This window comes from Sinocyclocheilus grahami, unplaced genomic scaffold, assembly GCF_001515645.1.
Source record: "Sinocyclocheilus grahami isolate Dianchi unplaced genomic scaffold, SAMN03320097.WGS_v1.1 scaffold82.1, whole genome shotgun sequence".
Taxonomy (NCBI): Eukaryota; Metazoa; Chordata; class Actinopteri; order Cypriniformes; family Cyprinidae; genus Sinocyclocheilus; species Sinocyclocheilus grahami.
The window spans coordinates 1,159,969-1,183,184 of NW_015505261.1; the positions used below are offsets into that span (position 1 = coordinate 1,159,969).

Sequence of the window (23,216 nt, forward strand, 5' to 3'; positions counted from 1 at the left end):
AAAATGTCTGGTATAAATAAATATAGTTATCAAGAATAATGCACTGAGGTTTCAGTCAAAAATGTGAATTTTCTGACCTACTGCATATCAGGCTTTATAGGGTAAAAATACTGTAATTGTCATTTCACATCACAGTGCATTATGGGATTGGGATACGTGCAATTCTGCCAAAAGAAGGTCTTTCTTTTTGGAAACACCCTTTGTGTCAGGAACGTGCTGCCTACGTAGGCAGCTCACAAGATTTTGGAACAGAGCCTAAGTGACACAAGGAGAGGAGAGAAAGAGACTGCAACTTTAAAAGTCTGGTTTGTAAACCACTTCCTAAAGTCTGCTCTCTTTACAGCTCTATAAAGCTCTGATTAGCGCAGCTTCTGATGGAGAGCTGCAGGGACACGCGGCTCCCTGCTTGTTTATTCCTTAGAAAGCAGCGCGGCTGGAATAAACCCTGGGAATTTCACTCGAGACAAATGCATATGTGTTAAGACAGACAGTGATGCAGAGGTGTGTTATAAAATGTCTGGTATAAATAAATATAGTTATCAAGAATAATGCACTGAGGTTTCAGTCAAAAATGTGAATTTTCTGACCTACTGCATATCAGGCTTTATAAGGTAAAAATACTGTAATTGTCATTTCACATCACAGTGCATTATGGGATTGGGATACGTGCAATTCTGCCAAAAGGTCTTTCTTTTTGGAAACACCCTTTGTGTCAGGAACGTGCTGCCTACGTAGGCAGCTCACAAGATTTTGGAACAGAGCCTAAGTGACACAAGGAGAGGAGAGAAAGAGACTGCAACTTTAAAAGTCTGGTTTGTAAACCACTTCCTAAAGTCTGCTCTCTTTACAGCTCTATAAAGCTCTGATTAGCGCAGCTTCTGATGGAGAGCTGCAGGGACACGCGGCTCCCTGCTTGTTTATTCCTTAGAAAGCAGCGCGGCTGGAATAAACCCTGGGAATTTCACTCGAGACAAATGCATATGTGTTAAGACAGACAGTGAAAGTGTATGCATGTGTGACACACATAAATGTATCTTTATTTAGCTAAGCCTCTGTGTTTAAGATAGACCATCTAATAAAACTTTTTTTTTGTCTTCATGTCTAACTGAAACAGCCCATACAGGGCTAACTTTAGCTCAAGAGCCAATGTTTCAAACACACATGTTGTGACTTCAGCCATGTGAAATACACACATACACAAACACACCACATCCTGTTTCAACCGCTAATGCACACAGTCTGGTCTGAACTTAGGCCAGGGCGCTGACATGGTAACAAGGTGGGTCAGCTATGTCTGCAACATGGCCACATGCTGCATGCTAGCAACACACACACACACACACACATAAGCTCTGATGTGGGCAAATGTGGTTACGGTTAAGCTCAACACAACCCTGCATACCTTCAGTATGGATTAGAGTCTTCCAGGCAAAACACTTCCAAGATGTCCAATAAATGCCTGTCGAGCTTAAACCATCTTTAACCGCTCGTTTGTCATTACTTACGTTCACAAATGAATTTAAACCGATATAAATTTGCATATTATGTGTAATGCGCTTGAGTGTGTTGCATAGGGCCATCATAACCACAAACGCTGACCACACACACTACACTACAGTATTTCTTCAGCTAATTTGTTTATGTACTGTAAATAACATTTAGATCATGAAACAAACTTTTTTTTGTTGTTTTTATTTTTTGTATTGTGCACTAGATGAGCGAGGTCAGCCAATAAAAGTCTCGGGACCAAGCAAACTCTCTGATCATATTCTGATAAGACCAAGCAAACACAAACTAACAAAAGTATCTTCTTTGCGGAGGAAAACAGTCAAACAAGTTACTATAAAAAAAGGCACATGTTTAAAGAGTCCAAACGAAATTACCTAAGCCAGAAGATGGTATCAGATGCTAGCCTTGTTTATAAACTTGAGTGCAACTGAAGTAATTACTTGTCAAAATATGTTTTATACAATGGTTTAAAGACTTTCGTTTTGTTTCAGTGTTTAACTAAGATGTGTATCATTCGTTTTTCAAACTCTGATTTGACTACTTTGATCTAGTCCAAATAGACCAACGAAAACATTACTCTGAGTGCTTTGTTTTGACCGTAATCATTGTTTTAATGGCAAGAAGCAGATCAATTCATTTTTTATAGTTGCGCAAAACAACAAATCTAAATGTAAAACATGTTTGAAAAGCAATCCAATCCAAGAAACACAAACAAACCCCACTTACATTAATGAATTCGGAAGAGCACAGCTACTAAAACTCAAATTTGATAAACAAATGTGTTAGATAAACAAATTAAAGATTATACAACTCTCTTGTTTTAGGTACACACACAAACAAAAAAGTGGCGCATGATTTACATTTTAATTATTTGCGAAAATTGCTAGCAATTTTTGAGTGAAAATTATTTCAAAGAAACAAAGTTTGATAAACAAATTAAAGATTATACAACTCTCTTGTTTTAGGTACACACACAAACAAAAAAGTGGCACATGATTTACATTTTAATTATTTGCGAAAATTGCTAGCAATTTTTGAGTGAAAATTATTTCAAAGAAACAAACATGAAATTTTGAGATAGATAGACTGACAGTGTTTTCTTGCGAATTGTTGTATGTTTAAAGCAAATGTGTCCCAAATTACACTACTGTTCAAAAATTTGGTGTAATTCATTTTTATCAATTCATAAATTGATATTTTTATTCAGAAAGTATGCATTAAAATGATCAAAAGTGACTGAAGAATTTTACTTTGCAACAAAAATCTTTAAATAAATGTTGTTCTTCTAAACTAAAAAAAGTATTTCCACAAAAATACTAAGCATATAATAATAAGAAATCAGCATGTTAGAATGATTTCTGAAGGATCATGTGATACTGAAGACTGGAGTTATGATGCTGAAAATTCAGCTTTGCATCACAGGAATAAATTACATTTTAAAATATATTCAAATAGACAGTTGAGAAGTTATTTTAAATACATTTTTCACAATATTACTGTTTTTACTGTATTTCTGATCAAATAAACTTCAAACTTTTGAATGGTAGTTTTAGAGCCTTACACTTAACTATGTACTCTGACATTTAGAAATGTACAATATCAATTTTCTTTTTAAAAGCATGTGAATACATAGCAAAGAATAGCGCAGACGTATGTGAGATGGGTGGATTTTTGGAGAATGCAGTCAGTCTTCCGTGCAAAAAGAAAATTTGCATACTGTGCACAGTACACACATTCTATGCTGCAGAAATAGTGAGATAGTATGCTATACAGAACATAGCCACAGTACACACAGATCGTAAACAAAAAGACCCAAAATGTCATAACAGAGAACGGCCTGTCAAAATGTTTGACAAGTACATGTCAGCACACAAATCACAAGACTCACAAAAACACTTGCACACAGGAAGAGAAAAACAACAATAAGCAATAGCCGAGTGACCCGCAGGATGAAGATGCTTGCCATACAAACACATAAAACTAAAAGACAAACACATTGAGATGTCGGACAAGCTGGCGGCAGGGTTATCCAGAAAGTAAACGGTCCTGACTATGGGGAATACATCCAGACCGAAGAGCCAGCCTTATTTCATTGCGATTATACGGAGTTTCAGTGACCTCTAAATATTCAGCATCTCTTTAGAAAATCCTAGGGTAATGCCACGGTCAGCTGACCTGGGAGCACATGGGCTCTTTGAAGTGTGAGGTAGTCCAACACACTGGCTTGTGTCATTACGGCCCGCTTGATTCTCCAATTAAGTCCAATCAGCACACCGATTAATCATAACAAACGATGATCTCAGGAGTGAGCCATTATTGTTTTTCAACTAGGTCAGTGCCACTCCTGCTTAGTCATTCCTCACTCCATCCGTGACCTCTCTGCATTGAATCCCAGAATGCATCAGGACATTCTTGCAACAGCTCGCGCTCCACTGGTTTGGATGGGATTAGGGAGCTGACGCAGAGCAGTCGTCGCCGCAGCAGGAGGTCCCATCACGGCCCACCCGCCCCATCCTGCGGTGGCCAGGGATCAGAGGTCACGGTCAACCGGGCAGCAATGGAGAGGGTGTGAATGTGTGCAAGAATTGTGTCAACGTTTGTGCGTGCTTGGGCAAGATGTTGTTAGCATTCCCTCTACTACGGAAAAGATAAACACACGTTGAAGTGCGTTAACCCCTGTGCGTCAGCTCCAATGCCTGTCAAGAGTTTTGATCAGTACAAGGGAAGAGTTGAAACCACGAACAAAAGAGTCTTTGCGAGACATCCCATAAACGTGGGATGAGGATAGAAACAGAACACAAACAAACAAAGGCTATCAGGAAGTTAGGAGGAACATCCAGAACATTTAAGGGGCTGGAAGGTGTCCATGCGCTGTAGGCCAACATACGACAGAGATTAATGACTGGAATAGAGGACTGGAAGGAGAAAAAGTACAGAACTTCAGTGCCCCCTAGTGAACAACCCCTGACAGAGCAGGATCACACAGGACTCACCTCAAGATCTATTCACATTAAGTGAGCTGTGGCAAGCCTTGCATCGAAACGATGCATTCTAACGGAATGCTTGCATCAAGTCTGGAACACTTGCTTTGCATCTGTAATGCCTTTCCTTTTCAGTTATCAGATATCACAAATGTCTCTTCTCAACCTTTTCTCTCAAACCACCTGGCTCCATTTTGCAATGTTACAGCCACTTTCTTCCAACTCCCAATGAATAACATCAAGTTCCGTCTTATTTGCAAACATATTAAATGACATTAGTATCATGGGTTGCAATAGCATTTTGGTAGTATTTTTACACAGTGAAGGCATTGAGTCACGGATGACAGGACAAGTACACTGTAAGAATTGCAACTTCCATTCTGTCAGAAAACTCTATTTTGATAGTTGACAGACTGTAGAAAAAGTTGACACTACATAAAATATTAAAGTCAACTTTTATGACATTTACTATGAGCAACTAAAAATATTTAACAGCAAGAACTTACAATGTCAACTTTAGTCAAACTACCATGCTGAGTTTGATCACCGATCACCCATAATCCCTTGCACTTGAATAATTTTTGTTTTTGGTTAAAGCATGGGGACTTATGAGCACATGCAATTATTTGCCATTTAAAATGGGCTTTGTTTAGTTTTAGCTATGTTTAGTGTAGGCCTGGGTGATAAAACGGTATCGATATTTATCGACGGTACACCTTCTTCGATAACGATATACAAAAATGTTCGATATAGCACACGATATAGGCACGTGCTATGAGTGACGCAGACAGCAAACACAAACACGAACATGAGTGCTGTGCCTGCCTGTGATGAGGAGATTGTGAGTAAAAAAAGTGACTATTAGTCGAATTTAAAATAAACATTTGCATTTGAATGTTAGGAGTGCGTCAGGGAGCGTCATCAGTGGCGCGCGAGATGCGGTGATAATGATGTAAAGTGACGTTGTTGTATTTTAATGTTTTGTTAGTCTAGCCCACGAGACGCGCCGCTGCGGTGTTATTCTTTCAAAATATTAGAGAAATATATTAGCTCAATGCGGAGAAGATCTTGATTAGGTTAAAACCGAAACCAAGCCATTCACACAGATGCATGCGCATTTTTTAGACGGACAAATATGACTGCTGCACTCGCGTCTCACACAAGAGATGTAGCCATGCAAAGTTAAAACAGTTCAAACTTTTAGAAAACACATTGCGAATTAGTGGAGGTTAATTCCTTTTCACTGCATCTCATATGTTTTTAAATGCAATCTGTGTGATGGGCGATTTGGCTCTTTGTATTACGCAATGCATAAATACATGATGCTGTTTTGTTCATAATTGTTTATGCAATTTATGAAATTATATTTGATTTATATGAGTAAATTTAGAAGTAATGCACATTTTTTTTATAGACCGTTGTGACGAGAGGGGCGGGGCCGAGAGCCGTGGGAACGGAGCGAGGCCGGTGGAGTAATTGATAATGAGCGACACCTGCACCACTCACCGGTCTCGAGTCTCACGGAGGAGCTCCGGAAGGATACAAAGGAGGAGTGACGACAGGGAAAGACGAGAGAGGACCAGGCCTGGACTTTATTTTGTGTTTTGGTTTCGTTTGTGCGTGGCAGTCGCGCTATTTGGTGTTTATTTTATTATTAAAGTTTTCTTTGAGTGTTCGCCGGTTCCCGCCTCCTCCTTCCCGACCTACAAACGTTACAACCGTTAGTTCCTTGCGTTGGCAATTTAAATATGCTGCATTATTTTGCTCATTGCACCCTCCTGTGGCCTCAGGAGACAAGCCAAAAGTTTTCTTTAGACCTATTTAATCTGCATATAAAACATTAGAAATTAGATATTAGTTTAATTTTTATTGTGTGTTTGAATGTTAAAACAAAAAATATTTGTAGTTTGTCTCAATAAATTGGGTTAATTTAAAAATACAGTGGTTAAATTAAAAAAAAAAAAATGAGTGTTCGCCGGTTCCCGCCTCCTCCTTCCCGACCTACAAACGTTACAACCGTTAGTTCCTTGCGTTGGCAATTTAAATATGCTGCATTATTTTGCTCATTGCACCCTCCTGTGGCCTCAGGAGACAAGCCAAAAGTTTTCTTTAGACCTATTTAATCTGCATATAAAACATTAGAAATTAGATATTAGTTTAATTTTTATTGTGTGTTTGAATGTTAAAACAAAAAATATTTGTAGTTTGTCTCAATAAATTGGGTTAATTTAAAAATACAGTGGTTAAATTAAAAAAAAAAAAATTCTATTGCTCTTTATTTTAAAAAAGGTTATAACAAATGTCAATAATTATCGATACCGAACGATATGAAACATTATATCATTGACACATTTTTTAGCTATATCGCCCAGCCCTAGTTTAGAGAGTTTTTTCTTTTTTTTGCATTTTTGCCTTTTATTACTATAGGACAGTATAGAGGCACATACAAGGCTATCGGTGCTGACCTGTTTAGTGTTTTTAATAAGTACTGTTTAAAAAGTCATGTATTGTTTCATTATGGGGGTAAGTAGTTGTCGCTTTGGAGAAGTTTCTTTAATTTTAAAGAGCAATTTTATAAAGTTATTTTGGTGCATAGAAACAACTCTACAGTGGTGTGAAAAAGTGTTGGCCCCCTTCCTGATTTCTTATTTTTTTGCATGTCTGTCACACTTTCAGATCATCAAACTAATTTAAATATTAGTAAAAGATAACACAAGTGAACAACATGCAGTTTTTAAATGAAGGTTTTTATTATTAAGGGAAAACAAAATCCAAAACTACATGGCCCTGAGTGAAGAAGTGTTTGCCCCCTAAACCTAATAACTGGTTGGGCCACCCTTAGCAGCAACAACTGCAATCAAGCGTTTGTGATAACTTTTAATGAGTCTGTTACAGCGCTGTGGAGGAATTTTGGTCCACTCTATGCAGAATTGTTGTAATTCAGCCACATTGGAGGGTTTTCGAGCATGAACCGCCTTTTTAAGGTCATGCCACAGCATCTCAATAGGATTCAGGTTAGGACTTTGACAAACAAAATCCAAAACTACATGGCCCTGTGTGAAAAAGTGTTTGCCCCCTAAACCTAATAACTGGTTGGGCCACCCTTAGCAGCAACAACTGCAATCAAGCGTTTGCGATAACTTGCAATGAGTCTGTTACAGCGCTGTGGAGGAATTTTGGTCCACTCATCTCTGCAGAATTGTTGTAATTCAGCCACATTGGAGGGTTTTCGAGCATGAACCGCCTTTTTAAGGTCATGCCACATCATCTCAATAGGATTCAGGACAGGACTTTGACTTGGCCACTCCAAAGTCTTCATTTTGTTTTTCTTCAGCCATTCAGAGGTGGACTTGCTGGTGTGTTTTGGATCATTGTCCTGCTGCAGAACCCAAGTTCGCTTCAGCTTGAGGTCACGAACAGATGGCCGGACATTCTCCTTCAGGATTTTTTGGTAAACAGCAGAATTCATGGTTCCATTTATCACAGCAAGTCTTCCAGGTCCTGAAGCAGCAAAACAGCCTCAGACCATCACACTACCACCACCATATTTTACTGTTGGTATGATGTTCTTTTTCTGAAATGCAGTGTTATTTTTATGCCAGACGTAATTGGGACCCACACCTTCCAAAAAGTTCAACTTTTGTCTCGTCAGTCCACAGAGTATTTTCCCAAAATTCTTGGGGATCATCAAGATGTTTTCTGGCAAAACTGAGACGAGCCTTTGTTCTTTTTGCTCAGGAGCGGTTTTCGTCTTTGAACTCTGCCATGCAGACCATTTTTGCCCCGGTCTCTTTCTTATGGTGGAGTCATGAACACTGACCTTAACTGAGGCAAGTGAGGCCTGCAGTTGTTTGGATGTTGTTGTGGGGTCTTTTGTGACCTCTTGGATGAGTCGTCGCTGTGCTCTTGGGGTAATTTTGGTCGGCCGGCCACTCCTGGGAAGGTTCTCCACTGTTCCATGTTTTTGCCATTTGTGAATAATGGCTCTCACTGTGGTTCGCTGGAGTCCCAAAGCTTTAGAAATGGCTTTATAACCTTTTCCAGACTGATAGATCTCAATTACTTTCTTTCTCATTTGTTTCTGAATTTCTTTGGATCTCGGCATGCTGTCTAGCTTTTGAGGATCTTTTAGTCTACTTCACTTTGTCAGGCAGGTCCTATTTAAGAGATTTCTTGATTGCGAACAGGTGTGGCAGTAATCAGGCCTGGGTGTGGCTAGAGAAATTGAACTTAAAAACTGCATGTTGTGTTTACTTGTGTTATCTTTGACTAATATTTAAATTTGTTTGATGATCTGAAACATTAAAGTATGACAAACATTCAAAAAAATAAGAAATCAGGAAGGGGGCCAACACTTTTTCACACCACTGTATATGACCTTTTGTGCAACTAACTCATACACATATTAAGCAACCTTTAATTGTTTAGTGGAAAGGTCTGCCAAAATAAGAGTGTTTTACCTTAATAATGTGTAATATTAATATCTTATTAAACTTGGATTCACAAGTTAATAAAGTTTATAAAACTTGTTTTATTATGTTTGCTGAAAGCACAGACCGACTTTAAGTTGACTGGTAATTCTTCTGTAAGTTGAGCTGGAATTAAAAATGAAGTTAAATTCAAAGTAAAAATAAAAAATAAAAAGTCATGAAACTGGTTGCTTTAAGTCTTCTCAAAGTGTTCTCAACTACTGTTTTTTTTTTTTTTTTACAGTGCAGTTGGGAGTGGTACATAAAACAACTGAAGTCACACCTGTTCTTTTTGGAGTGCTCATCTTTTCCCTTCTTTACCCCAAATATCCGCGTGATCAGAGTGCTGAACAGGAGAGTCGAGGAGTTCCTCACCTAGAAAGAGGACAGGATGGAGAGACTGACATCAGAGCAAACCTTCCCTCCATGTACATTAATAATTTGAGCTTTGACGCACACTATTACATTAAAGAGGTCAACTTCATTTCAAATCTTAAAAATGTGGTGCTTGTGGCTACTCCAAACATCAGTATGCTGTGCACACAGACAGACAATTAAAACAAATATTGCAAACGATTGAAACGAAAATATAAAAAATGCTTTCTGTGAGTCAAGTTCAGACTGAAAATGATGTTGAATGCAAATGGAATGCTGTGAACTGTAGGCCAGCAATACACTTATAGACTGATATGCAAATAGAATTAACAACATGTCAACTTCTACAGCCAGATTTGCCCATGCAGATTTCGCAATGGGTAATCGCAACACTATTGACAGCAGACAATGGATTGACAACGCCTGTAAAATTTCACCCAAATTCTGCAAATGTGACTGCAACTTTAAAGACAAAGCAATGAAAAATGACTTAAAATTTGACTTAATGTTAGGGAAAAGTAGAAAATGCTCATGAAAACTAAATAGTGACTGTTGGTACTAACACTTCAAAGGGATAGTTACAAAAAAAAATTATATTTACTCAAACTTATGTCTGTACGACGTTATGTCACTTCTTCTGTGGCACATTAAAAAAACATTTTGAAAAATGTGTCAGTGTCGTTTTGTGTTCATACAATGGAAGTCAATGAGCTCCAACTTTCTTCAAAATATCTTCATGTTTCACAGGAGAAAGGAAGTCATACAGGTTTGGAGCAACTTAGGGTGAGCAAAGAGGAAAAACTTTCATTTTTGGGTGGATTATTTCTTTAAATAGACCTCAGGGGGAAAATGTAATAAAAAGATATGATTTAACATGAGAGAGTAGTGAGTCAGAGCACATGATGATGGCCCTCGAGACGATTACAATGCAAAAATTGGTCTTGGAGCTCAAGGGTGTACAAGAGTCACACAGTCCACGTCATGCAGGATTTGCAGGGCCTGATGACATCTTGTTCCAGGAACAGTAAAAGGCCTTCAAATCACAATCTTATGTGGCTAAAGTAATGCTGGACACACCAAACTTAATGTTCGAAGTGTTACTGCCTCATAACTTTGATCACATTTTTAGGTCAGCTTAAGAAACATTCCTCACAGACTACAAGAAGACTGTGTGTGTTCTCTGTGACTGACTGACTGCTGCATTCTGGGAAGGATTAGGCCTACTGTACTCTACAGTAAAGCCTGCTGGCTGGAGCGCTGCAGTAAAGAAGCAAACGGCTTCAGTAGCATCTTGAGAGTAAGGAACGAGTGGGAGGGGTGGGGGAAAGGACTCAAAAGGAATGAACTGATAAGAAAATGAAGTGAGGAGAGATGTATGAAAGAGACGTAAAAGCAGACAGACAGGTATGAGGGAGGAGAGCACGGGAATGTGACCTGGAGTTGTCGCCATCGTGACCTGTAGGAGCCGAGTCGCCCATGTGGAGGTGATCAAAGCGAGCAATCTAGGGCAATCGGCCAGGACCACCGCACAGCTGTGTGTGGGGGGGGGTGTCCGCACGTACGGCTCCTGTCCCTAGTGTTCTCATTCACTTTAATTATTAACCTGTCAGTGCCTCAGCAACAGCTATGGCCTGACAGGGTGGTGTACTGTACGTGAGGAACAGTGAACAAATGAGTGTGTATTTTTATTATTTTATTTTTTATTAATTTTTATTATTTTTATTATTTGATTATTTTAGTGCATTTATTATGCATTATAATGGACCTTATAATGCATTGTATGATCTTAATAATAATTATAATCACAGTTATAATGCATTAAAATACTTATCTGTTAACCGTTACACCTGTAGAAATTATGCTTTAAAACATGTAATAAACAAACCTTCCAATATTATAATGCATTTTAGAATTATTTATAAAAAGATATAATTCATTACACTGTACATCATGTGTACCTTTATAATGTGTTACCACTATATCTAATAAAATGGCATGATAGTACTTCGAGATACATATTCTGTGGTCAGCCATGTCTGAAAAGCCATACTTTTTTTGTTATTGAAGGAACCTACATAGACATTGTATAAAAATAAGTAAAAGGGTATACTCACGGCCCACACAGGAGAAGTGAAACCCAGGATAGCAGCTTGCATGCCATCGGACACAAACGGCACAATGTTCTCCCCCAGACGAGTGTCTCGATACAAAGCCCTCAGGATGTTCAGAGCGTGGACCTGTACGTACACAAAAACAAAGACCCATTAAACATGCCTGATTCTACTCATATTTTCCTCTTAGAGAAGAAGCGTGTGTGTGTGTCCACCTGTGGCACAGAGCTGCTCTCAGTATCTGCATCATTAGAGGGCATAGCCAATGCTGTCAGAGATCTCATGGTCATCTTCAGGAGTCCACAGCTGGATGATTTGGGCTCAGAGGACAGCAGGGCCTACAAAGAGACAACATTATTACAGCTATCACTTACAATGGAAGATTAACAGGCAAGTTCCCACACATTTGACATGGTTTGGAATGACATGAGGCTGAGTAAATGATGACAGAAGCTTCAATTTTAGGTGAACCGTCCTTTAAGCTGTATTTCAGACAGCACATTCCTTTGAGATGGGGACAGTGAATGACAGAGGAAAAATGACTCGCAGTGTGTAACCGAATACGGTCTCTGTTCTTTTGTCCTCGTGCCAAAGGGTGTGAACTCATCGTGCAAGACCACCTTTTCCGGGACATACCGCAGGAATGTGCGCTCATGCCAGGTGTTGAGTCTATCCATCCTCTCCCTGTCTCATTCTTCCCTAAAACCCTCTCATTGTCTTGCGTTTCAGATCCAAAGTCCATTTTTCCTTGACTTCAGTATTCAGCTATTCTGACCTCTCAGAGGACTGTCCACTAGGGATGATCTCCATCATAAAAATTATATGGAATCAATTAACGATCCGCAGATGTTCGAGTAACACTAATGAAACTAATTCCTGGCGGTGGGAATCTTCAGAGATTGTCAGGTTATTACTTATTTGTGCAAGTATGATTGTTTTGGAGGTACTATGCAACTAATACATCACACACATTTGTGGGGAATTTTACAGTTAAGTACCTCTAGGCATTAAAGGTTCACCAAAGTAATTTTATGTTAGCATAGTCCCTGCTAATAGATTCGGCAACTACACTATTATAAGAGCATCTTTCTTATTATTATTATTAATAGAGGTCGACCGATAGTGGATTTTGCCGATACCGATAGCTAGGTTGGACCACACTGGCCGATACCGATTAATTAACCGATTTTTTTAAAATCTATACTGAACAAAAACTAAAATTGTGCTTTATTAACAAAACCAGTACTGAACCATAGTAAATATGTTGAAATTAACACACTCTAACAAGGAACAATACTTACACAGCTTTCATTAATCTTAATGCTACAAATGGCCTCTTATTTTAAAGTGTTACCATTTAATTTCAACTGTCATGCTTAAAGATGCACATCTTTAAATATATACACAAAGGCTATAGCATTAAAATTATATACATATGGATATTGTATGTATACTCTCAGACTTGAACTGCTTCTATTCTTGAACACTTGATGATTATCTAATCAAAATAAAAGCGCTGCGCTGAGTCTATGGAGAACTCACCGGTATCACACACAATCCGGATGCATCACGTTCAACTCGAGCAGCGGTCTAAAACAGTTTATTTAAATCACCAAACAGACACAAGTTTACTTCAAGAATGAACAAATTGGTATAGATGAGTTTGAAGTTCGGCGGAGCAAATGGAAAGAGAAAGCGCAACCTATATTATAGTTCTATAAATGAAGCACACAGACTTTATTAGAGCCACAGAAAGACAAACGTTTTGCTGAAAATGCACAATACACAATTCATTATGTACATTAACAACGATTCGGGACCAATATAATGTAATTTAAAGGAAAACTATGTGAATGGCGCTCTGTGGCGTGGCAGGATTTTCTGTCGGCTGCATTTAAATCCACATCTGAAGTTTCCCGCTCTGTTCAGCGTGCAGTATCACGTGTCTAAACAAATAGCACGTGCTGTCAGTGATTTCAACCACTAGAGGCCGCTCTCACACTGTATAATAGCATCAGCCCCTTCCCAGCCGCTCCAGCAATGGACGCAACCCGGGAAAACTATCGGCATGGATTTTTGACGATAACCGATAGTTCCAGCAATCAACTATCGGTGCCGATTAATCGGCAAAACCGACACATCGGTCGACCTCTAATTATTAATGTTAAAAACGGTTGCACTGCCTAATACATTTGTGGAAACCGTGATGTATTTTTTTCAGGATTCTTTGATGTGCGAGGCAAAAATCTTATTTAATGGCTTGTTAATAGCGAGAATTGGACCTTAAATGGTTACTCCACCCCAAAATGAAAATTTTGTCATTAATCACTTACCTCCAAGTTGTTCCAAACTCGTAAAAGCTTTGTTCGTCTTCGGAACACAATTTAAGATATTTTGGATGAAAACGGGAAGCTTGTGACTGTCTGATTGACTGCCAAGTAAATTACACTGTCAAGGCCCAGAAAAGTATGAAAGACATCGTCAGAATAGTTCATCTGCCATCAAAGGTTCAACCATAACGTTATGAAGTGACAAGAATACTTTTTGTACGCAAAGAAAACAAAAATAACGACTTTATTCATCAATTAGTCTCCTCCGCGTCACCGTAGCTCCATTTTGGAGAGTGTCCACTGAACGTAAACTGCGTATACTGTTCTACTTGTCAGCCGCACCACACGGATGTGCTGTTTTCGTTCAGACACGTATCCGTGTCTTTCATAATTTTCTGGACCTTGACAGTGTTATTTACTTGGCAGTCAATGGGACGGTCACAAGCCTCCCGGTTTTCATCCAAAATATCTTAAATTGTTTTCCGAAGACGAACAAAGCTTTTACGGATTTGGAACAACATGAAGGTAAGTGATTAATGACCATTTTTATTTTGGGGTGAAGTAACCCTTTAAAATAAAGTGTGACCAATATGGTCATGCAGAATATGTTTTATAAGCACTAATAAACAGCCAATATGTTAATAATAGGCATGCTAATAAGCAACTAGTTAATAGTGAGAATTGGTCCCTATACTAAAGTGACTCCATACTTTTGTCATTATAAATACACTGTAAAATACCCTATTTACCTATTAATACTGCAACTTGTATTCAGCCACAAGTAGACCACTAGTGAAAATGTAAAACTTTTTTCCCCATTGAAATGTATGCATTCAGTTTTGAGTTAATATGATAATGTCTTCAAACATCGTTTTGTTTTGTGTGCACTTAAATGACAGAAACACTCGTGATTTGGGGTGCAACGGTACACAAACATGACGGTTTGGTACGTACCTCGGTTTTGAGATCACAGTTCAGTATGGTTTCTGTACAGTAGGAGGAGAAAAACTAAACAAATTGTTGTTGTTTTTTAATTAAACAATGGTTTACTGAACAAATTGCTCTTTCTTTAAATAAATTCAATTATAATTACAATTTTCTATAAATCTACCTAAAAAAGAAATAAAAAAATAAATAAAAAAATCTACCTTAGCTTCTGCTCTAAGTTATAGGGAGCCCTTTTACATTAGGAAGGTTACAATTAACAACAGAGCTGAAACTTAAATTCAATTAGGCTACTATTTTTTATTTTTTATTTTTAACTATAATAATCAACTCTAAAAAAAAAAAATTACATTTTAATATATATTCAAATAGAAAACAGTTATTTGAAATCGTAATAATATTACACAATATTACCATTTTTACTGCATTTTTGGTCAAATAAATGCAGCCTTGGTGAGCAAAAAAAATAAACTTCTTTCTTACCAAAAGCATAAAAGCATCCAAACCTTTTAACTGTAGCAAATGCTACAGGAAAATGATTTTACTCACAAAGCCATGATTAATAAAATAAATCTCAGTAAGCCACACCATTTAAGCAATCATTCATGTTCGTGGCACAAACAGTACATGACGAGTTACACAAAAACGATTAATATTTCATGTTAAAAGTTTGTTCAAAACCCTATTCCAAAGTATGAGCAATAATAAGAGAGATGCTTGCCTAAGCAAGCACTGTAATTACACTGCAAACCTCGGTTGAATACACACACAAACACATAGCAGGAGCTGCCCAAGCGTGTGCCGGACGCCTACTTTGAGAGCGGAGAAAAATGCGAGGCTCTCGTTATGAAAAGTACCGTTATACCAGACGCGCTGGACCGAACAGGCCAGATCAAACAATCCAAACCATACACACACACACAATGCACTACCCCAAACGTCGAACGCCCCACAATCAACACCTCGTAACGGGCTTAGTGGTTGCCGGTGGAGCCGTGTAATCACACAGCAATGCTTTTCCTCCAGAAGCACCTCTGAGACTCCATACAGATAACTGCTAATGCAGGCCCATCCACCACAAACGCTTCCTCGGGGATTTCAAAAAACGTTGCCATCTCAGGTTTGAGTATTTGTTTGCATGCCTGTTTTTTAATAGATAGGGATGCTAGAAAAAATGACTTGTATGGCAAAAACAGATCACCCACAGCACTACATCTCAAAGGCTAGTCAGTATTACACACTAATAAAAACCATATTTACGAACAGGTCTGGCTTCATTATGGTATGTAGTGCCCACTTTTCTTTTATTCTCAGATACGCAGTCCAATAACTATCCAGTTTAATCTAGTTCAGTTGTTGTCTTTGCCCAAGCACTTAAAAAGCACACAATACACCTACTTTTCTCCATTTCTCATAACCTGAGAGAGTTTGGCAGCACCAACATTGCGATTAACGTGTAGTGCTTGTCTCAAGGCATATGGATGTAAATGAAGAAACAACTGGTTGTTGATATTTATGCAGAAAACATTAACCAAACTCACTTTCAAACTTCGGTTGTGAGTCTTGATAACATAAACGAGTCTCTTCTGTTATTGTATATGCTTTGTATAAACAAAACTGTATTTATCACTCCTAACAGACTAGACAACAGCTACGACCAGTGCTATTTTTGTATTATTTTGTATGTAATTACAGTTATTATTTTCAATTAGCTTTTATTTTTCTATTTCAGTTTTCCTATTTATTTATTTTTTAAATCATGTTAGATTATTTTGTCTTTTTTGTCATTTTTAAAATAGTTCTAAACAGTTGCAATTTATTAGTATTTCAGTTTCAATATTATTCCAAATTTTCAGGGTTTCTGCAGGTTTTATGAAGGTAAACTGAAGACTTTTTAAAGACCTTTTAAGACTTAAAAAAAAAAACCTTTAGGCTTAAATACCTCTGCTCCCAACCACAAGAATATAAGAACATTTTTACTGTATTTCTGCTGCAAAAAAAGTGATGCTCATCAGTATTTGTGTCTTGTTTAAGATACACTTACTTGAGAAGCAAAACGAAATGAAACGTTGAATGAAATGAAAGTTCATTACTAAAAATATTTGCCAAAAAAAAAAAAAATTAAAAAAATAAATAAAAAAGAAGTACGTTTTCATACCTCATTGAAATATTTATGTTGTTTTAAGCATAAACTCGCTTAATTATGTTTAGTTTTAAGACTTAATTTTACATTTGCTTCTTGAGTATCTGGATTTAAGGACGTTTAGATATTTTTATTGGAAAACAAAAATACTGATGAAAATATTCTTCTTCTTTTTTTTTGCAATGCATGCAACATTTAATGACATGACTTAATGAATTGAATTAAATTAATTTATTTTAGTACATTTTTTACAACCTTTTAGACCAACCGAAAACCTGATTTTAGTACTTAAACTTATTTCAGATAGATGCCAAGGCAATATTTCTAATATTTTTTTTACTACACAAATATTTCTATTTACTTTTAGCTTTATTTCAATTAACAAAAATATGTTTAATAATTTAAGTTTATGATAATAACACTGGACACTGATTGTTTTCAAATTTCAAAAGAGTTTCATGAAAACGAAGTAGAAACTGCAGAGAGGCAAATTAAAAGTAGAAGAGGAAAGCAGAAGGCAGGAATGGAGTCAGATCATTAAAGACGCTCCCTCAGCAACTCCACAGCAGCAGAAGCGATCTGATGTCCCACTCATGTCACACTCGTGGCAGCGAGCGAGTCAATTTCCTTAACCTCTGCACAGAGACCACATTCCAAAGCTCATTAAATCTCACATTTCCAGATGTTAACAGTTTTCAAACTTCCAGATTATTTGAAGCTTGTGCTTCAGGAGCAGTGCTGGTTTCCAGGATGCTGGTTGAGGAGGAGGAGGAGGAGGAGGAGGACTGGACTCATTCAGGTATGAAGCATTATTGCCAAGCACAACATCAGGGGCTCTGGTGGAGCAGTCCTTATGACTCCCTCATTAATAAAGATGCACACTTGTTCTGACTAAGGCCTTTGAGTTGAAAACATCTTGAATTATGTAAATGACAAGGGGCCTATTTTACTGCACAGAGAGCTGATGAGTCTGGACGTGCGTTTTAATCATTATTATATAACCGCTGGGACAGGTCGAACAATCTGATTGGCTTAGATCTCTCACCTGCAGAGCATCTCAGTGAGCCGAACAAATCCCACGTAGGCCAGTTCAAACGCCCCCCTGTGACGGGACTGCAGCAGCTGCTCCCGAAAGTACTGCCCCACACCTTCCACCTGACAGAAAGATGGACACAGAGAATGGGACACTCACATTAAAAACTGCACATACTGCCTCAGTTAGGTTTTTTGAACACATACATATACATGTTGAACCAGACATAGAGCATTCATTTTGAGGTCTACAATATTTTTACTTTTGTTTGTTTGTGTTTTCTCAGCACAACAATACAGGTGTTAATAGTAATACTTCCATATAGCACTATTATATGTACACCACTATATGTCCACTACATCATTTTCAGATAATAACTAAAATAATTACAGTCATCACAATTTGAATCTACTAAACATGAGTAAATCAGGGAATTCAGTGTAATCATACACATTTTTAAAATATAATAGACGCATAAAAATTAATTATTTCAATTAAATAATAATTAAAGCACTTTGAAACTATTTTCTTTTCTGGATAACTTGAGAATCACGTTGATTGAGAATTTATTTTAAATTAACATAAACATAGATAATATGCAACATAAATAAGTTTTAGAATCAATAGCTTTAAACATGACCACATATGATGGTTTAAGTTTCCCTCTTTCATAGATAGATCGTTTCATCTTAGAAATGTGTTGTGAATGATGAAATGATTAAAAAATGATTTATTTTTTTTTCAAAGGTTTAAATGGCGAATCGTTGTCATTTAGAAATTAGATCGCGTGGGTGTTTGAATCGAGATCGCAATCGTGCAGCTCTACGGTGTATACATTTAATTTTTAATAATTAATTAAATTAATTAAATATTTTTTTATTATTTCCAAATAAAAAAATTTATAAAAAAATAAATAAATAAATATATATATATATATAAATCATGTTATGTTTATACATTTAATATGCTTTCTGGGAATACCCCATATTATGTCTTACACTTCTTATTTGAATTAAAATTTACAATTAAAAATGAATTAACAATAGTGCTTAAAAACATTTACAGCATTCATATAAATTTCATTTCATTGTAAATGTTAAAAATCCTTTATTCACTCACCCCACGTTTTAAACCTGTATGACATTCATCTGATGAACACAAAAGAAGATATTTGGGGGATTTTTTATTTATTTTTTTGACTTGCATGGTATGACCAGTTGAATCATTCTTCAAAATATCTCCTTTTATGCACCACAGATCGTTAAATGACACGAGGGTGAGCAAATGATGACAGGAGTTCGAATTTTGGAAGGACATGAGGGCGAGTAATTAATGACAGAATTTTCATTTTTGGGTGAACTATCCCTTTAATGAATATGCCAAGAAAAACAGACAGATGTCCAGCCTGGCTCTCAAATGAACAAAACGGCTCCTCCCACAGGCGGCCAGCGGTTAAGGTCCACATGGCAGCAGAGCAGCTATTTACATCGTACTCCAAACGCTTCAGCTTCTGCAGAACTTTATTTAGCCAAACACTTCCTGTTTGCAATTTCACCCACACCCCCCACCGCCACCACCAACAACACCGCCACTAAAGTTTGCTTACGCTCCACGTGCGCCGAGAAATTTCCCAATACAGCCAGCTAATTACACGTCAGGTCAGTGACCTAAATAGAAGCTTTTCCTGCACGTCTAGCACTAAGAGGGGTTAACACAAGTCTAATGCTGTTGTTTGCTGCTTGTTTTGATTCCGAGCTCAAACTGGCTGTGGATTTGGAAATTCTGGTTAAACAGGTATTGAGAAAAATACAAACAAATACCACAGATGGTGTGATCAGCAAATTATGAAAGACTGGATGCAGACTTGCAGAGAGCAGTGAACTAGCAGGTTGAAAATTATTTGACCTGTACAAGTCAGTAACAAGTCATTCTGGTTGCTCACAACTTACAAATGGATCACATCATACAAGGGGGAAAAAATAAAGAAATACACACTGATTGAGCATACAGTCAAGCAGAAACCTTGTATCTCCATATTTTGGCATTTTTATTTTTTTCATAAATCAATGCTATTGGTCACTCTTTATGTCTGCCTGCTGGTTTTATAAATATTTAACCAAATAAAAAATGTGTGTCTTGTATGAACCAGTTGTTTAAATAATTACAGCATTTTCTTTACTCAAAAACAATATATGTCGATAAAGGCTAATGTTTCATGCATTTGAAGAATAAAGAAGAGTGTCTAAGTCTAGCATTAACTAGGTAGTCATACACAATACGGTCTTACACACAGACCGACCGTTTTGCTTCAAAGGACCTCAGTATAATGTCAGGAGCCAAGGGTATTAATTTTGTGTTGCCTGTATATTATTTTTTTATTAAACATTTTTTGGGCTCTCAAGTGCCGGCAGCCGTTGACTTGCATTTTATGTATATCACCAAAGTCCACGGTTTCAGCTAAAATTCTTCTTTATTGTTCTACTCAAGAAAAAAAGTCAAATGTATTAAACAACAGGAAAAACCTATAGCTACAATAAACTATGTAACCTGTAAGCTGATGAAAACATAATGTGATGCACTTATTGCCTCAGATGCAGCCGTTCTAATGATGGACAAAATGCGTATCTCCGACATTCACTGTTCAGAAACCTCATAACCCCATTTAAGCCTGCTTGTGGTAAAATGGTATTGATACTGACAATATGTAAAGCCACAAAACCAACTTTGATGACACCGTGTTTAATTATTTTCGAAACTACAGGGTGTTTCTCATTTCCTAAAAAGTAGCAGGTTTTAACAAACAAGGCTTCCGCACGACAGCTACGATATGCAGCTCATGGTTATAAATGCTTTGTAATAATGACTTATTTCATTAAATAATATAAAGTAATTTTATAAGACTTTAATTTAACTCAATTTTAAATGATACTGAATTTTTAAAAATATATATATATTTTTTGGCTCATATTTTAGGCCGTTTTTTTCTTTCAGCCGAAAACCGAAAATGCAATTTTTGGCCAATAATTTTCAGCGGCTGAAATTTCAGTTATAATCTGTCAATGCTTCATTTTAAGAGCATGTTTGGTACTCTGTTGGGTCACCAACTGCTGTACAACATAAACTCTGGATCTTATAGCAAAACCAATTGAGAACCATGGACCTAAACCACGAGTGTCTTTGGACAAACATACTGTATACAGTTGAGAAAAACAGTATTTACATAAAGATTATATGAAGGATAAAGGTGCATTAGCAAAAGTTTGACGGCAAACAAGTACTACTGTCTGCTATCAACAGGGTAGTGATGCATAAAGCTCACTTTCAAACCAGTGTCATTTAGTGTTAATATACTAACATAGTACTTATCAATTAGCTTTTATTTTTATTTATTTTTCAGCTGGCATTTTAATGAAAGTTTCAATATTTTTATGTGATTGCCATTTTTATTTTTTTATAGTTCTATTTAGCTTTCATTTGTTTTATTGCATTTAACTTAAACTTAAATGAAAATGTTGCCTTGGCAACATGTTCATTTTTCTTTCAATATTTTGAAATATTTCTTTCGATATTTAAGTTTCAATAAACAATAACACTGTTTACACCAAGCAGCCTTCTGTTGGTCAACAGAAAGTTGGTGAACCTGTTGTGAAGTATGACCGAGGAAATCTTTTCCAATCATTTGGATTCCCTTTTAAAACACCTGGATTTCGCCCATGAAAAATTGCAAAGCAGTGCTAAACGTATTCATTTAGAATCACAATCAGCTCTCAGAACAGTCAAGCTAATGCAACCAGCTTGTAAACAGAGCTAGGCGCTCCAACAGCACTTAAAGCTTATAAGGGCCCTGGATTATCCAAATTACTCACAACTCTCTCAGCTCAGCCCAAAGGGGACGGCGAGACCTCCAGCTTAACCAAAGCCATGGGAGAGCCAGACAGACCCAACTTCCTTAGCTCCAGATTAGCCCGTCTATCCATCTAACTGAACATGATCTTGAAACAAATGAACAGGACCTTAATTTCACACCAACTTTCTTTCTCAAAGGCGACCTACGCAATAGAAACTGTCAGATTTGATATTCAAATGATCAGAGTAAGACTTCTCCGGGTACCACAATGATCCCCTACCGAGAGGCAGTTTACTCTTAACTCAAGAAATGATCCATCACTGGGATGTGACTAACTGTTTGCAGTTGCCATAGCTCCTCTGCAGTCCAAAAACATGTGCCGCGTTTCCATAGAGTCGGAGCACATAACAGGATGCAGGACACACACGTTTGGGAAACAGAACCTTCGCCGTCATAAACACACGTTCGGCCCGATCCCTCCAAAGAAATGCGGTCTGGAAAAAGATGTAGTTCGAGGCATAAACACAAACCGCAAACACAAGCCATGTGGACCCCGGCAGCATCATTAGATCATCCTTTATATAACAGGCGAATATGCCATGGTGACATCACTGAATAACTCCACTCCATCTGTTAAAGCGCTGAGGTCATTCAACAGGACAGAGTGGTGAAAATAACAATCGCACCGACACAAACGCGCTCGCCGACCAACTCCGATTCCCATTCGGAAACCTTCGCACAGGTATCAAGTAACAGTTCTAATGATTTATTGCTTCATTTTTCTGTATGTGCAAAGATGTTGCAAGGTCTGCTCACTCCCTCGCTAATTTCTGGATTTGGAAACTATAGATCTATCACAGAAAACAAAGTGGGAACATTTGATCAAGCTGTCTGGTTTTGGCCGAAGCTATGCTCTTAGATTAAGACATCAAAAACTAATTTAAGAGTTTAAACCTTCTGCCCCTTAAACTGAAAAACTTCAAATCTGCTCTCCACAGGATGTGCTACAAAAGAAACCTAGAATCATATTGGGTCAGATGCCGTAAAATTGAGTCAGAGCTCCAAAAATAACATGCAATGTCCATACAATGTATGCAATAATATATAATATATAAGTCATGCATTAGTTTTGTGTGAGAAAGAGATTTCAATTTAACCTGCTATTCACTAAAAATCTCCGAAAAGCCTCTACTGTACCTCTGAAATCTTATTTGCACTTTTGCATTTTCACTTCATCAGTTAGAAGATCTTATGATTTTACACAAAATTTGGCTTACATTTTGGCTTCAGACTGTGGAATGAAAATTTAAAAAAAAAATTAAAATGTTTATTACATTAAATACATTTTAATGACTCCAAAACTACCCAAAATTAAATAAACATGTCCACAAAATAATTTATATATTTGATACATGGTATATTATAAAAACCTACAACCATTAAAGGGGTCATATGATGTTGCTAAAAAGAACA

General features: G+C 37.2%; 1 protein-coding gene across 1 annotated transcript in view; it reads right to left on the minus strand.

Annotated features, from left to right (window-relative positions):
- The window catches only part of LOC107586496 (thyroid adenoma-associated protein homolog), a 94,714-nt gene that overhangs the window by 50,917 nt on the left and 20,581 nt on the right, over positions 1-23,216 (minus strand). Inside the window, exons 24-26 of the mRNA XM_016273889.1 lie at positions 11,661-11,783; positions 11,449-11,571; positions 9,243-9,334 (exon numbers count right to left, since the gene is read on the minus strand). Coding sequence (XP_016129375.1) covers positions 9,243-9,334; positions 11,449-11,571; positions 11,661-11,783 — 338 coding nt within the window. The remainder of the gene's footprint in view (positions 1-9,242; positions 9,335-11,448; positions 11,572-11,660; positions 11,784-23,216) is intronic.